This window comes from Corylus avellana, chromosome ca1, assembly GCF_901000735.1.
Source record: "Corylus avellana chromosome ca1, CavTom2PMs-1.0".
In the NCBI taxonomy this organism is placed as follows: domain Eukaryota; kingdom Viridiplantae; phylum Streptophyta; class Magnoliopsida; order Fagales; family Betulaceae; genus Corylus; species Corylus avellana.
The window spans coordinates 49517959-49535104 of record NC_081541.1 but is presented as its reverse complement, the minus strand read 5'-3'; the positions used below and the strand labels follow the sequence as shown (position 1 = coordinate 49535104).

The following is a 17146-nucleotide window of genomic DNA, read 5'->3' as shown; positions in this document are numbered from 1 at the left end:
CTCAGTCAAATTTAGCCGTTAGAAATACCAAAAAAGACAAATATCTCTGATTTTCGTTTTTTCTAAATAAAAAAACATTTTGGAATTAAGGGTAAAGTGGGAATTTTATAAAAAAAATCAAGGGTATAAATGTCATTTAACGTTTAAAATCTGACGTAGGGGTCCAAATTGATTGCAATTGAAAGTTCGGAAGACTAAATTGAGAGATTTTAAAGTTTTGAGGGGTTTGTCAAATCAGGTGAAAGTTTATGAGTCTTCAGTGAAGTTATCCCTTTAATTAAAGTTATATTTGATCTTGACAAGCTTAATAACAACACATGCATAGTTTTTGAGGTTCGACACTCTCAATATAACTCTATTCTACAATGATTCATTCTATTGCAAGTGATATTTTTATTATTGATAGTTTTGCATATAAAAAGGCCACATCACCCTCCGTATTTTATTTTGTCAAGTTTCACTATACAAATTTACTGCAAATTTGAAATGGGTCATTCCATGAGTTTTCTGCCAATTTTGCACCGTCTATTAGTGCCGCGTCAGCTCTTTTGTCACATCACAAAAAAATTAAAAAATAAATAAAAAAAACCTTGGGTGAGCCCCCCACCTGATCAGTAATTGGACTTATTAACACCCAAACATATATATATATATATATATATATATATATATATATGGTGCTCTTTTTTATTTACCCAATACAATCAAAAGTGGGCTACTTGTCCCCAGACACAAGTGCCCTTATGATGACTTCACTCATTCCAGCACCAATTGGAAAGAGATGACCAGCACCTGGTACCTCATGGTATTGAATCCATGGAAGTTTGTTGGCAATATAGCGTTGCAGAGTAACTGGCATTATCCTATCTTCATCACCCTGCCACACATGAACTGAGCCTTCATTATTTGGAAAAGGGTTCTCAATATCCATTGGACCAAATTCCCATTTGCCAACTCCAATCATCAGTGCACGATGCATCGACTCAAATACTCCTTGCTGCGTTGCCTGCGTCTGCATGAAAAATTGTGTCTGATACTATTTAACAAACATCTTGCTTTCTTTCATTTCTTCCTTTTTCCCAGTTGGAATGATTATTACACTTTCCAGCTAAAAATGATAGATATATAGGCATTATGTAACACTAGGTAAAATTAGGTTTTATAAGTGATTTTAAGAAAGTTTTAAATCGACTAATCTTCTTGGGGTGATAACAGGGATATAACTATTAATGCTTTTCCTAAATGGTTATACACTCTAGAGGCCTTGTTTGTTAAACAACAAGGCTTTTCTAAGACACTGTTCACAATAAAAAAAATAATCAAAAAGAAAATAATGATTGGTATAGCAAAGTAGAAAAGTGGAATTAAAAAGTGAAAATTTTTTGTTTTGTAGTAATTTTTGTATTTGAATAGTAGTAAAAAGTAAATGATGTGATATAAAAAGTGAATTATGTGATATAAAAAGTGAGAATGTTTTAATGATTTTTTTTTGAAAAAATGAGATGAATAGTGTTTAGTGGAATTGTGGTGTTTGGTGTGTTTAACAAACACCACCTCGATCATGTGAGATGTTACAAACATAAGTATGGAGATAACGCAGATATGCCACCCACTTTATTTTTAAGTTTATTTTATTATTTTATTTTGTTTTTAAGTTTAAAATAAAATAAAAAATAGGGTAAAGTCCACATACCCTTCTCAAACTACCATTCAATTAACAATGTCCCCCAAACTTTCAATTGAGACAATGTGCCCCCCAAACTACCAAAATTGTCAATGTCCCCCTCCCCAATGACAAAAATACCCTTAATAAAATTCAATAATAATAATAACTAACTATGGTGTGCAAATTTACAATATATATATATATATATAGTTTTTTTTTCTTAAAGAAAAATTATTATTATTATTATTTTTTCTTCAAATTTATTGGAGTATTTTATCTTATTGAAAATCATTTAGGGTTATTTTTGTCTTTTTTCTAACCTTGGGGGACATTGTCAATTATTTGGTAGTTTAGGAGGGACATTGTCCCAAAAAAAAAATTTTTTGGGGGAGGGGGGGGTACGTGGGGGTATTTTTATTTCTATGAAAATAACCATTCCTAGGAATATAGGTCGGAACCAAACAAAGAAATTACTATTCTATAGAAATAGCCATTCCATTTCAAAGAAGATAATATTTGACAACTTACATTGTTAAGAAGCTATGTTCCCTCTAAAACCTACTCGAAATTATCCTGTTACGTGCTTGATAAGTTAAATTCAATGCAAAGATCATTAGAGATTGGGAATTCAATGCAAGCATGATCACTCCACCATGAGTATTGTAATTAAGAAGGAAAATTTCAAATACCTTAGACATGTTTGTCCCAACAATCTTGGAGATTATTTGAAAATCCTGAGGAGATAATGTATTAATGTTACCGACCACAGCGGTTGATGCAGGAAACCACTTCTGGGTGTTCCACCAATAGGTTAGCCATGGGATATAGTGAGCCACTCGATTCGCCCACAGGTCTTGAGGCAGCTCTCTGTAATAGGCCTCTCTTAACATCTTCGCAGGAAATCCTCCCCACCAATAGTTCACCACAGGAGCCAGTAGTGCTGCTCCTGCAAGCCTGTAGACATACATCCAAGAAAATTAGAGAATATAAGTAAGATATAAAGCTTATATATATATATATATATATATATATATATATATATTTCCAATATTGCAAACCTTCTGCAAAAATTTCAAAACCGATCAAGTCATAGTTTAACACCAGTCTCATCGAGAACTCTAGTAGCACCCAAGCTAATTGTTGGGATTATCCCACGTCGGTCGTGGAAGAGGTTGGTGGTCAATTTATAAGTGTGAAGGAAAGCCTCACCTCTTGAACTAGATTTGGGGTTGAGAGGGGTCCAATACCACCCAACACTGGTATTAGAGTTCAGGTTCAACCAACAAGTCCTGGTCCAACAGTTCATAGAAGAAACAGGTTGTTTTTGCTCCGACCCAGGGCCCGATGTGTGAGGGAGAGATTGTTAGAGTGTTATCACACATCGGTTGTGGAAGGGGCTAGTGATCGGTTTATAAGTGTGAGAAAAAATCTCACCTCTTGAGCTATCTTTTGGGGTTGAAAGGCTCAAGACCAGCCAACACTAATGGACAAACCAATAACCCCATTCGCTTCTCATTGCGGAATTCGACCTTGGATCTATCCCCAAGTGATACAACCTGAATGACCACTAAACCACACCCTCATTGGTATAGTTCAAATGCTTAATTATAGGAGTAACGTTATATACTACATTTCTATCACACAACTATTGCACAATGTTGGGATTACATATCACTTGAATTCAAGTATTATTGCAAAGGAGAATCCCATAGATTCTGAAGTTTAATGATGGAATAGCATATATTTGGCTTCTTCTTACCTATGAGGAATATACTTGAGGCAGCCCCAAACAAGCTGGCCACCAATAGAATTACCCATTATATAAAATTTGGATCCGAAGTCCAGCTGATCAGCAAGCTCTTCTATGTCTAAAGCCAAACTTTTCACTGTTTGTTTCGGATGTGGATCACTTTCTCCATAGCCTGGTCTGTCATAGGACAAAACGTAGAGTCCAAGTTCTTCAAAAAATGCCTGAAAATGATTTCCACCATGAAGTTAATTAATTCAACTTATAATTGAGATAACCAAGGCCTGGAAATTAACCCAACTATGAATAAATAATTTCAATCTTAAAGGATTCAGTACTTGAGAGATGTTTACTGCAACCACTAGATCATGTCTACAAGTTCTGAGCCCATGAATATAAATAATCTTATATCTTGCCACTTCTTTTGACACTCCATGCTCCCTGTAGGCCAAATGCCTTCCATCCCTGAGCTTTATTCTAGGTGCTGTTACAGGTGGGCCGCCGGGGCTGCCGCAGATTTTGGGAGGCGGAGGGCGGATGGCTTGCCATGCCCAAGCCAGGAATGCAACCAACAAGACTAGTACTATAAACATCCCTAGGTTGGTTGGCGGAGGGGGAGAATTCTCTGAAAATGCAGGTACATATATCAGGTTACTTGATACTAGAGTACTTTTGAAGCAATTTAATGAGTTTTTATTACTTCGGCAAAATTTCACTTACTACAAATAACCTTTCATCATTTTTGCGCTCATACCCTTAAAACTTTAAAGTGTCAATTTAGCTTACTCATCTTTCAATTTTTTTTAATTTCACCCCTCCATTAGGATTTTCCGTTAAATCCTATCAAATTACCTCTATTTTTTTATTAATTTTTTTTTTTTCAAGATTCAAGTATGGGTATTTTTATACATTCCATTAAACTCTAATTCAACATCTAAACTTTTACAAAAAAAAAAAAAAAATACCTCAAAAAATAATGGTATTTTGAAATTTTGACAATATGTATGATTCCTCATTAGGATTTCAATGGAAAAATCCTTAACTCTACTGGTTGGAAATTCTAGAGGGAAAAATTGAAAGTATCGGGATGGAATAAATTCTAGATACTTTTTAAAGTTATGACAAGGATTGGTAAAAAAACAATTAGCATTCCAGCGGCCCAAGTAGCTTCTGGACCCATTCCACCACAAAGCCAGAGCCACACCAATCTCAAAAGCGAACACGTCAAAAAAAAAATAAAAATTTCAAGTAACGGAAGCATCTTGGCGAATAAGTAAGTTAGTAAGTAAATACTTTCACACATAAGGAAGATGAACGAGAAAGAACTGTATAGCAATATCAATTATGTATATACGTAATCATTTAAAATTTTGATATAGCACCATTTTACAGCTTTAAATGTAACAAAAACAAAAATCGTGACAGTAAAATGGTTATTTTCATGGTGATCAAACTCCATAAATTAAGTTCCTATATTCTTCAGTCATGCACTAATAATAAGACTATATATATAGCAAGATGGAGAATCTGCACCTAAAGCCATGCATCAAATTAGACAAGTTTCTATCATGTAGAGTTAAGAAAGAAAAACAAATGAAAATAAACTGACAGAGAATAACAAATGCACACAAATGGAGAAAGAAAAGCTAAATTCCAAGAATGAACGAGAAATAACAAAATAACATTTCTTTGCTGACAAAATATGATTTAAACCCAATACATTACAACACAAAGCTCAATGCTAACCAGCACTGTTGGCCTACGTTGGAGAGAAGAGAGACAGAACCTGAAGTTGAAATGAACGTAGTAGTTGGGCTAGCAAGGCAGCATGCATGCCTTTCTGATCACCCTAAAGCTATATATATATATAAGAGGAAGAATAATGAGAAACTAGGAAATAGAGAAAACAACAAAGAGAAAAGCAAAACATCCCCACCAAACCAGTGGAGTAAATGAAATGGTGAGAAGCCACTGTTTGGTGGGGATGTTTTGCTTGTCTCATTATACACGAGTGACTTCTCACCATTTCATTGACCTCACTGGTTTTGTAGGGATGATATTTGCTTTTCTCTTATATGTATTCTATGTGTATAACTCGGGGATAAATGGCCGAGTTTGAGCGGGTAATGAATGTGCAAGCTTGGTTTTGTTTAATTTTTTACTTAAGGTCGAGTTAATCAGCTCAAGTTCGTGACGATTGTTAAAAATATGCTTGAGCTCAACTTGCCAAGGAAAAACCTTGTGCAAACTAGGCAAGCTTAGTGCCTTATCAACTACTCAGCTCGGCTCAAATACATTTTTAAATTAATTCCGATTTTAAACCCAAAAAAGTTAAAAATAAAATAAATAAAAAAAGTCCAATAATATTACTTTATTGTTTATGTATAACATGTTAAGGGTTATTATTTAAGTATAATCACTTAAAAAAAGAAAAAGAAAAAAAAGAAGGTTGTTAGTTTTCGTTTTTTTTTTTAACGACCTTTTAGAAAAATGATACTAACATTTACATCTCCATTTAGTTTCGTTTTCGGTATATATTATTAAAAATTTATTGAGAAAGCAATACTTTCCATTTGGGACATTAATTAAGCATCCTTTTTTATAAAGGCAAATCGGCAACAACCACAAGCATATATATATCCTTTTCACTTCACCACGAATCAACTTATTAAATGCTTGATCACCTTCCTCATCATCTAATTCCCATGTTTCCTCTGTGTAATCTGCCACGTGTGTGGATAATAGAGTTCCACGTAGACGTTAGCACTCCGAGTAGCTAGAAGACCACGTAATATTATCCAACTAGAATTCTAGTGTTCTTTTAAGTAGGAATCAGTTCATTCGAATTTAAGAATATCCAGTTAGTTATACTGGATAAGTATTTTTGTTACATCAAAAAGTGAAAAAACAAAAATACCCTTCAAATATAATTAATCGGATACTCTTCAATTCATTTGAAAGAGAATTATGTTTCTTTAAGTAGAACACCACGTATTTAGTCTTCTTTTATGTATTACTCTAGTTGTAAGGTGTTGGGCGGGAGAAGCATATAGGGAGTTAAATAATAGTAAGGAATATCGGGAGTTTAGATTTTAATGCATGATCTCTCTATATTTTTGTAAAGTATTGATCACTGGGATTACCCCAGTACACATATATGCATCCCTGATGCATACATAGATCCCAACAAAACATGGCCTATGAATTGTGTCTACAACAATGAAAAAAAGGAGTAAATATGAAATGGAGAGGATCGTTGTCCATATTTGGACCGTCACTACAGTCAGGCCAGTAAGAAAAAACTGATTACAAAAAATACTAGAAAGATTTGTCCCTATGATGAGAAGGAATGAGGGAAGGTGGCGATGAAGTTGTGAGTACTGGCGAAGTGGTGGAGATATGGACAGCGTATTGGCAATGGCGTTCAGTGCAGGAGAGGGGGGCATTGAGTTCATTCTCTTTAAGGGGAATGAGAAATTTTGTCAATTTATGTAGAGAATAGATTGAAATCAATTTTTTTGATTCATGTAGAGGATAGGGTGAGATATGATGTTTTCATATTAGTCACCTATGGTGGTCCATGTTGATGTATCTATCTATTATTGGAGGGCACAAAAGACATGATTTGTGCCAAGTTTAAAAAATAGAAAAGAAAATTAAGAAAAATAAAATACCCTCGTTTGGTAGAGCTTTTCACAAATTTTCACCCTAGTTTGGGCTTTTTTTCGTCCCTGTCAGAGGTGTACAAGCGAGGCAATCATTAACTGTAACACCTCAAAATGAAAATTTGCTTAAATAAGTTAAGTGTGCTTTAAATTAAGCTTAGATCTTTGAGAGATGGATTGAGTATGGAAGTTTATACTTTTAAAGGATTTTGTAATCAATCAAACAATCGATTAGGACGATCGGTCAATCGATGAAACCCTAGTTTTGAGTAATTGATCTGGTAACCGAATGATCGATGGACGGTTACAACAACTTGATTTTTAGATATTTTTACTCATTTGGACGTGCAGCATAGGTTTGCTTTAATAGATGCTTCTCGACTAGTTAGCCTCATTTCAATATTTCTCATTCTCTAGAACATGTAGAACAGTGTTAAAATGCATTTTAGGACCTTATATCTTATTTAGAATAGATTTAGAATGGTTTGGTTTGAGATGATAGTTTCTGACCGAGAATCGAACGTTCAATGGTCAAGTCGAATGATCGGTAATGATCGACTTGCCTGATAAACGAACGATCAATTGTCTGGTAGAATGACTGATTTATCCTCGGTTTAAGATTTAGGGCGTATTAGCTTAGATTAAGTTCTGATTAGTGATTTTTTCTCAAATTTCAATGGAGTTGAGATTCTAGAAGGATTTTTGGAGGAGCCTTGCACCCGATGAGTAACCTCACACAAATACACTTTATTTCATATTACTTTATAGCACGACTATTTTATATGATAAATGTGCATATTTGCAATTCTTATAAAATATTTTTTAGAATTGTGTGAACTCTAATTCTTTTATAAAACACATGAGTTAGAATGATATGATGTAAATAATGATTTATAAATGCATGCATATAAAAGATACTATAAATTGCATCATATGACATAGCGCCTCATGTATGGATGAAGGTTATTGGCTACCATTATACGGGTTAGTCCTTATGGTCAAGATATTTACTTTTTATGTTTGGCCTTAAATCCAATATTTTATAGGTGATTGGCGCAACCATGTTTGATTGGTGGTCACAATGACGGCGTCGTTAATGGTGTGAATCATCCGAGGTTTAAATTTGGTCAGGCCACAAACAATCACAATATGCGGCAACATCGGTGCAACAATGTTGTACTACAGTTCCCTTAAGGCTACATCAACCCTACCAAGCAAAGGGTTAAAGGCTTTGATAGACCATATGAATCACACTATGACATATTCTCTTAATTTATCATGTATCTCATATCTATATTGCATTCATATGTTTATAAATGATGATGATATTGCATATTAATGTCTGGAAAGCTAAATGACCTTTATACTCAAACTGAGTTCACAAACTATAACTTGTAATCTTGTGCATCTTTACTCATTAATTCGTGGACTTGCATGTTATCTTTTCTGTGTAAAACACTCATAGTCTATAGTTATCGATTCTTTGATGGATGGATGTTGGAAATCAGGACAAGAAACTGGCTTTAATTAGACCGCCTTACTCGGTAGATCTTTAAGGAGTTGGACCCACTCTAGAGTGGAGAGATATATGTGGCGTGATTTCGGCAATTCACTTCATGATATTTTCTTAGCTAGGTTTTCTTTGGAAGTATTATCAGCTTTGTGGTAACCCTTTGATGATTCAGTAGAACTGTTTATTCTAGACTTTGGATATCTTTTGATAAACTTGGATGTTTATCATTATCATTTGATGTTTTTTTAGTTGCTCTGGTATAATTGATGTGATGATTATTATAATAATTTTCTTGAAGTATTAAAAAAGTCTTTCGCTGTATGCTCTCTAGTGAGAGTTCATGGTCCCTTGGCGCACTAAGGGATAGTTACTAGTTAACTATTTCTTGGAGCATTACACTAATAGCCAACTACATAACCGCATAACCACATAACTGCTAAAAATCACAACCGCATAATCACTAACCGCCTAGGCCGGTTGTGGTTATCGGTGTTAGTAAAGAATGTTGGAAGCAAGGTGTATTTTGTTTTCAAAAAATTGGATATGAAACATTTCAAAAACCACATTGGTTTGTTAATAACTTTATATTTCTATTTTTCTGTTGATAATTGGCAATTTAAAACATGACTATATAATCTCCAAATATGCTCAGGATACAATCAAGGAAAGGAATTTCCTAAATTTTCAATTTTTTTTATGACACGTGTACTTTCAGCGCAAGACACAATTTCCAAACAAGAAACGTATAGAAACAAATACAGGGCGTCTGTGGTGTTATCATGAAAATGAAATTTGACGTACAAAAATTTGTTAAAAATTGATTTTTAATTAATTCATATTTAGAGTATGTTTGAGATTGTGTTTGAGAAATATAGCTTTTAAGTAAAAAAAAAAAAACATTTTTTGGCAATTTTTTGGCTTGTTAGACCTTTAAAAGCGCTTTTAATTTTTTTTTATCAAATGAATATTTTTTTCAACAAACAGATTTTTTTTAGTGTTAAACGCAGTTTTAGACCCATCAAACACACACCCAAATATGCCTTTTATAAAGTGATATGTGTTTCATAAGTATTTAAATAACATGTTATATATATATATATGTGTGTGTGTGTGTGTGTGTGTGAGAGAGAGAGATTCTCACATGTTAAGAGATACATGTCACTTTATTAGATGAGTTTGTATAAATTAACTACAACCAGACTGAAATAATAAATTCATGTCCAACTTCGACGTAGCAGTTCCAAAGCGATTAATAATCGCTAACTAAATATATCAATTTGTGATTTTTGGTAGTAATTTCATGTAGTCAATCAGATTTTGAAAAGTCTATAGTTTCTAATGTTTGAAAAACACTAAAACAAGCATACAACAATCAATAGGCCCTAAACAGAAGATTTAAAATACTAAAAAGTTGCTCAAAAGGCCCATTATTTGACAAGCTAACGCGGTTGCTATTTGGCCTTCAATAACCACGTAATCGCCCCGTAGCGGTTAATCTCTAGTATGCTAGGTTTATCGTTATTAAAAGGTGATCATTATCTATAGTGGTTACGGTTGCAGTTAAGGGAAAATAATCGTAACCGCAATCCCGTATCAAATCCAAATGACCTTAGAGTGAGTTTTGTATTAAAATTTAATAGGCAAAAAATACAATTTTAAATCAAATCGCATAAAATGTATCATTTGAAATTGCATTTTCAAAAAATTGAAAATGTAAAAAAATGCAAAATTATAAAGACTAAACTTCGATTTAAAAAATCAAATTGCAATTTTATTAATAATTTAGCTCCATTTTTCAAAATAACATTTTAAATAATAGTTATTTTTAAATCACTTTTCTTAACCGTTAATCGGAACTCCCAGAAAGCCGAGAGGGCGCTTAGGTGAAATGGCTTTATGCCGATTCGCAATCTTTCCCAAGTCTCCTACTTCATTTTTCCCCAATTGCCCTCTAAATTCCCCTGAATTTATGCACCTGCCACTCCTGCTTCAGAATCATAAGCCTACTCATATAGTCTCCTCATCTGCGTTGCACTCATCATCATCGTCCATGGAATCTGCTCCTGAAGGTTATAGGAGAAACGTTGGTGTGTGTCTCATCAATCCTTCTAAAAAGGTATCTGCTTTTTTATGTGGGTACGTTTGTGTGCATGTGTTTTTGTTTGTATTTCTGTGTTTCAGTGTTTGTATGTTTATATGTTTGTATTGGGCCGGTGGGATTTTCTTTTTTGGGCAGATTTTTGCTGCTTCAAGGCTGGATATACCCAATGCTTGGCAAATGCCGCAGGTACATTTTTTTTTTTTTTTTTTTTTTTTTGAATGAGCTATTTTAATTTGATTGCTTTTGAAAGGTAAAGCGCTGTGTTTGGCTGCTCAGAAAGTGTAGGAAATTAAAATGAACTAAGAAATGGATAGGCACCCTTTTGTATTTGGTGCACCTGTGTTCTTCCCAAGTTATTGTTTGTTCCAAATGAATACCTCTATTTTTTTTTTCAATCAGCATGTTTTACTTTTTTAAAAAAGAAAATGTTTGGAAAAGTTTTGGGTCGATATGTTGGGATTGAAACAAATGGAGCCTCTATTTGAAATGTTCTTGTGTATACGTAATGAGGAATTGATGACTTGAGTGATACGTAATGACCACAATGAGAGATGCTGAAGACATTGCGTGCGTGAATATCTTACTAAAAGAAATGGGGAAATGACTTTTTGAGGATTTTCTCGGTTCTTTTTTTTGATAAGTAATCAAAAATTCATTAAAAAATGCAAAGGCACAACCTTGGTACACAAGAAATACAACTAAACCAGAAAAGAAAAAAGATTAAGAAAATCATGAAAGCTTGAAATATTGTTGTAGTGAAAGTTAGTTGTTCAATGGTAAAGAGTATTGAAGAAAAAAGTCTTTAACTCCACCAAGGTCCTCTCGCAATCTTCAAATCTTCTATCATTTTTTTCCCTCCAATGACACCACATTAGGCAACATAGAATCATCTTCCACACTGCTGCACACTAAATATTACCAAAATGCCCTCTCCAACATGCAAATAGGTCTACTACCACTCGTCAAGGCATAACCCAAGCTAGCCCAACACGACTGAATCTAGTATTCAATGAGGCACTAGCAATCTCACTCGTCTACGTACAACTAAAATTACTCAGCATGTCCCTTAGTTTACTTTGAAGCCCAATTTTAGGTCCCAACAACAATTTTTGGACCTCAAATGGAAATTTCATTGTAGTCATGCGCTTGAAGCAGAGACTATGATGGTCGTCATATTTTGAAAGTTTATGTTGTTCACAACATGTAAATTATTAAAGGAAAAAATGGAAAAAAAAAAAAAAAAAAATGATTGTAGCTTGTTGCATGCAAGTTCAACTTTATGAATTTGAAGACAAGTATTGCATATAGCACTGGAGTGATGATTTGTAACTGCCAATATAAGGAGTAAATGTAGAGCTTATGAATGACAATTGGGAATAGTCATTTGAAAGCATATAATCATTATGGTAGTCTGCCTAAAAAGTTGAAAGCATCCACAGTGTCTTATCTTTATACTAATTGGGATAATTGAGAAAGTTGATATCTTCATCTTTGGGAAGTGCTTGATTTCAAGGTATAATTGCCGGTTTTCTCAATTTTGTGGAGTGCAATTGTGTGAGGGCTATTCTTACTGTGTTTTGTTTTTCTAGGGACAGAAAATTATGAACTTCATCCACGTGCATGGTCCTTGGTCTGCACTTTAGCCTCCACTCACAACTGTTCAAATGTTAATAATATAGAATTTTATGCATGAGAAAAGAATTTTTGGCATTATTATTTAGTACTTTCTAGGTTTCTATTTCTTTTCTTTTACATATTGTAACTGAAAATTCCAACTTCTTTCATGTCTCATTGTGGTTTTTTTTTTTTCTTCTAGATTCATTATGAAATTTGTTTAGTGATTGTGCTGTGGTAGCTGTTTGTTTGGTTTCTTGAACTTGGTACTTGGTCAGTATTAAAATTTTAGGACTGAGCAGCTATTGGAAATTAGGGGCTGTTACAAATACTGTGTAATCTCTTGAAACATTTATTGTTGTTGCGTGATGTAAGCAACCACTTCAAATCATTAGCCACTATGTACTTTAACAATTGTCAATATATGTGTGCTTCTGGTTTGAAGTGAACCAGTTATGTATAAGTAAATTTTGGCAAATCAAAACCAAAACCAAGACTTCTTTTCTGTTCTTTAATTTTCTTTCTGTTTCTCTATCTTCTGTTTGAATATGTGATGGGAGAAAAGCATCATAGTTTCTATGAAGATGTTAATGTTCCATGGCTGTGGTTATTGAATTAGAACTTGAATTATTTTAAAATTGAAGTAGTCTTTACTAAACTTGTGGTTCCTCTTATGGAAAATTTAATTATTTTATATGTGATTTATGATTAGTGTTTTATTCATTTTGATTTGATAGGGTGGTATTGATGAGGGTGAAGATCCTAAAAGTGCGGTCATCAGGGAGTTAAGAGAGGAGACAGGAGTTAGTTCAGCAGAAATTCTTGCAGAGGTATGAATTTTGGACAACTTCTTCAACGACTTAAAATTTTTTTGGGATACTTTTAACACTTTCAGATGCATTTTGCATGAGGAAATTGTGAGAAGGGAAGAGAAATTTCTTAGTAAAGCCATTGACACTTTGGCTTTGGAGGTCTTGATTGCTGGTCTCTTATAGTTAGACACAGGCTAGCCTTGATGGAGGATAAGTTACAATAGGGAGTTATAGCAAATCCTGAACTAATTTTCATTGTCTAGGAGGCTACTATCTGATTCATTCCGAGCATGTGAAAGGAAATAGTTGCTTTTGGCTGAAACTTGTAGACCTTAATTGCTATTTATTAGCAAAAGAAAGTGACTCTGTTTAGCATCTTTAATATTTGGCTTTACAGCTTGGCTAAGTATATTCAATCATCTTTTCCCGATGGGTGTTTGCAGGGACGGAACTGGGGGGTGGCCGGTGTAGGCCATGCCCTCCCCCCCCTCCCACAACACGAGGAAAAAATATTAAGGGCAAAAAAAAAATTTGGAATTTTTTTTTTTGCCTATTGGCCTCTACCCATACCAAAGTCTGGCTCCGTCTCTGGGTGTTTGTCTGCCCTAGATAGGGTTGAATGACAAAAGAGGACTCATTTAGTTTCCCCAATTAGTCAGTCTAAGGCTTAGTTGAGTTGAGTTCTTTGTGTCTGTATTTGCTGTGTGAGATTGTGAGATTGATACAGGATCTTACTAATCTGCACCAAACACTCTTAAGATAGCGTGGATCTAAAGGACTGGTTTAGTGGCTAAGGTCAAGAATCTGAAAAATAGCTAAAAGGTTTATGGTTGTATTTGGGGCTGTAATACACCTAACTGCACATGCAAAGAGAAGGAAAAGGAAAGGAAAGGAAGAAGAGGATAGATGAACCAAACATTAACTAGGGTTCTAGGGTATCTCACCCAAGAGAACAAAGTATCGCACCTCAATGACATAGCTGGTTTTCCAATATTTCTTCATTTCTTAAGAGTACGTCTTTATGCTTTTTTCTTTTTCTTTTTTGTATACATTCCTTTAGAGTATGTGAACGCATTCCTTAACAAAAGACCAATAAATCTGACCAACCTGCACCTGAGCACACAAAACTAAAGCTAGAAGCCAACTGACAAAAAATAAAAGCAATAAAGTACCCAAGGCCAAAAAATTACAGATATGCTTTGCATAGTCTATCATCCAATCTTTGAGAGTGTGTGTGTGTTTTAAATGGTAGAAGTGTCGTGACATCTAGGTTTATCGGGGTGCTTATTTTTGTCTGTATTCTTCTTTACCTCTCACATACATTTTTTTGCTCAGACTAATTATGAATGGTCAGTTTTGTCCTGTCTATCAGTATTTTGATTGAAATACACTTTTGATCAATCTGATCCATGTTTGAATTCCGTCCTTGGAATTTAATAAGTATCAATTTCATCCTTAAATAATTTAAATTGCAGCAATTTAGTCCATCGTGGTTCCACTAACCATTTCCCAAAAAGTCAACTTGCCCTCCAATCTGTCACCACCATTTTGTCGAGATTTGTTCATGATCCAATGACTACTTTATATTTCAGTAACTACTATGTGGCGCTAAAGTTTTTGGATTGCATGTAGACCGAGTTCCTGGAAAAAAACTTTGTTGTTTACATTTAAAAAAATAAATGCTGGAGAAGACGACTAGACTAGTGTGTGGACATGGAGATGGCCTCAGCACACATTAACTTCCTAGAAAAAGTCTCCTCTGGTTGAGAAGCTGATGGATCCACCTGAGAAACTAACCTTCAATCAATGAAGATCTGGTGCTGATACTTCTTGCGGACAAGCTTTTCTCCAATAGAGGTTAATCACAGAGAGAGAACTTTTTCTTGCTTTAGTAAAAAGTAAGGAACAAAATTCTAATAATTTTTTACTAATAATTGACATGGCGTGCCATGTCTGTTAAAAAAGTGACATGGCATGTCTGTTTGCCACATCAGTAATTCTTGTCATGGAATCCTCTAATTTGATGGACATAAGTACTGAAGTGTTGCCATTTAAATTGTTCATGCAAGAAATTGAACTTTTTAAATTTCAAGGACCAAATTAAAGGACCAGAAATGTATTTCAACGTAGTTTTTTTAATATCAATTCCTTGCGGCTATCGAACAACCCATGCATGATATTTTATTCTTACAATTCCGTTTAAGCAATAAGTTCATGCCTGATTGGGATTTCTCATGCAGGTTCCTTATTGGTTGACATATGACTTCCCTCCTGAAGTCAGGGAAAAGCTTAAACATCAGTGGGGATCAGACTGGAAGGGTCAAGCACAAAAGTGGTGAGCATATGAATTTGGCCATAGATTGTTAGATGCATCATGCAGTGCGTAGGGCTGCAACTGGATCCAGATTAGGTCGGTTTCAGTTCAGATAAAGGAACTAACAAAATTGAGGATTAATTCATCAACCCATGACCACCCTAACATAACCTAACCCAGGGCTCAAAATTTCAGCTTGCTTGGGTTGGTTTTGTTTTTCCTTTATATTTGGATGGAGAGAGATGAAGGGGAAGCAGGAGAGGATTCTCAAAGCCCCTATGTTTAGAGTCCTCTCAAATTGATTAAAATTTCAACAATGCCTAAACAAACTCTTGTTAATTATCTTACTCTATTGGTCAATTTACATAATATCTTGTCCTGTCTCCTTTCCACCCTACAATTAAACAAAAAGAGGGAGACATCCCTCTCCCCCCCATAATTTATTAAATATCCAAACCAAGGAAGGAATGACTACTCCCTCTCTTCTGGCTCTCCTATCCTCTCCCTACCCTTATCCTATCCACTTCTCTCCGACCAGACTTCAAAACATAGTGTTCGAGGGGAGGGGGAGGGTGACAAGAAATAAGCATTTTGTTTTTGGGTATGACATGAATTGGAAGTTCGGTTTAACCTCATCTAACTTGCAACACTTTCAGGTTTCTTCTTAAATTCACTGGGAAGGATGAAGAAATCAATCTTCTGGGTGATGGGACAGAGAAAGCTGAATTTGGGGAATGGTCATGGATGTCTCCTGAACAAGTAATTGAGCATGTGGGTAGACCTCATTGTTCTTTACATTTGAAAAACAGCTGGAATTGGTATTTTCGTCTTGTTGGTTTATTTACATGGTTCTTTTTTCATTATGTGCAGGCAGTGGATTTTAAGAAGCCTGTTTATAAGGAAGTTATGGCAGCTTTTGCTCCATATTTCCAGGAATCTTAGATTCAAGTTTTGACCAATGAGTTACTTCAGTAAATAAAACTAAGTCAATGAGCAATGGTTATCTGAATTATGCGCACCGGATATCAGCTTGCATGTTCAAATAGTTGTAAGAATGGAAAGTTCAACCTTTTTCTTCAATCCTAGATGCAAATTTTCATGTAATGACTATAGATGTTCTTATGAACTCACTAGACTTATTTGTGGTAATGTCCTGTTTGTAAGAATATTATTTCTCTTCATCCTTGACAAGTTTTGATTAAATATTCTATTGTCAAACAACTTAGGCTTTTGTGATAAGTTTAAATGTATCATTTTGAATGCAAGTAATCCAGAAGTTCTATGATTTCATGGTCAATTCTGATTTTTTGTGTTTTTTTAGCCCAGGTCAATACACACTCAAGAACTTGCCAGATCACTTGTCAAACCTGGGGCAAATCAATTTTACATTTTCCCCCCTTAATTGATTGCATTTTTTTCTTCCTTCCGCCCATTGATTTATCTTCAATATAAGTTATGGTAAAGTTCCATCAAGATGGGATTAACTGCAACTGAATATAGGTTCTGTGCATTTCATATAAAATTGTCATAAGAGTGGCAATAGTCACTAAAATCCTGATGCATCTCAGACTAGAAGCTTAGCAATTAATGAATTACCACTTGAGTGACTGCCTTTTCAAATTCAATATTATAAATTAATTTGCTCTAGATTCAGAAATGACAAACCACATCTCACTGCAGAGTCCCTATAAGCACAAAGAACAAAGGGTGCATA

The 17146-nt window shown here is 34.5% G+C and overlaps 2 protein-coding genes across 2 annotated transcripts; one reads left to right on the top strand and one right to left on the bottom strand.

Moving 5' to 3' along the window:
- Nucleotides 1–672: 672 nt before the first annotated feature.
- On the bottom strand, nucleotides 673–4014 carry LOC132167730 (uncharacterized). Its single transcript, XM_059578754.1, has 4 exons — nucleotides 3752–4014; nucleotides 3426–3637; nucleotides 2356–2620; nucleotides 673–1030 (listed from the first exon to the last, which is right to left on the bottom strand). Exons 1-4 carry the CDS (start codon nucleotides 4004–4006, stop codon nucleotides 716–718), a joined length of 1047 nt encoding a protein of 348 aa, XP_059434737.1. The 5' UTR covers nucleotides 4007–4014; the 3' UTR covers nucleotides 673–715.
- Nucleotides 4015–10441: 6427 nt separating this feature from the next.
- On the top strand, nucleotides 10442–16714 carry LOC132189714 (nudix hydrolase 26, chloroplastic). Its single transcript, XM_059604495.1, has 6 exons — nucleotides 10442–10707; nucleotides 10828–10878; nucleotides 13044–13136; nucleotides 15359–15453; nucleotides 16089–16203; nucleotides 16303–16714. Exons 1-6 carry the CDS (start codon nucleotides 10480–10482, stop codon nucleotides 16372–16374), a joined length of 654 nt encoding a protein of 217 aa, XP_059460478.1. The 5' UTR covers nucleotides 10442–10479; the 3' UTR covers nucleotides 16375–16714.
- Nucleotides 16715–17146: the final 432 nt, after the last annotated feature.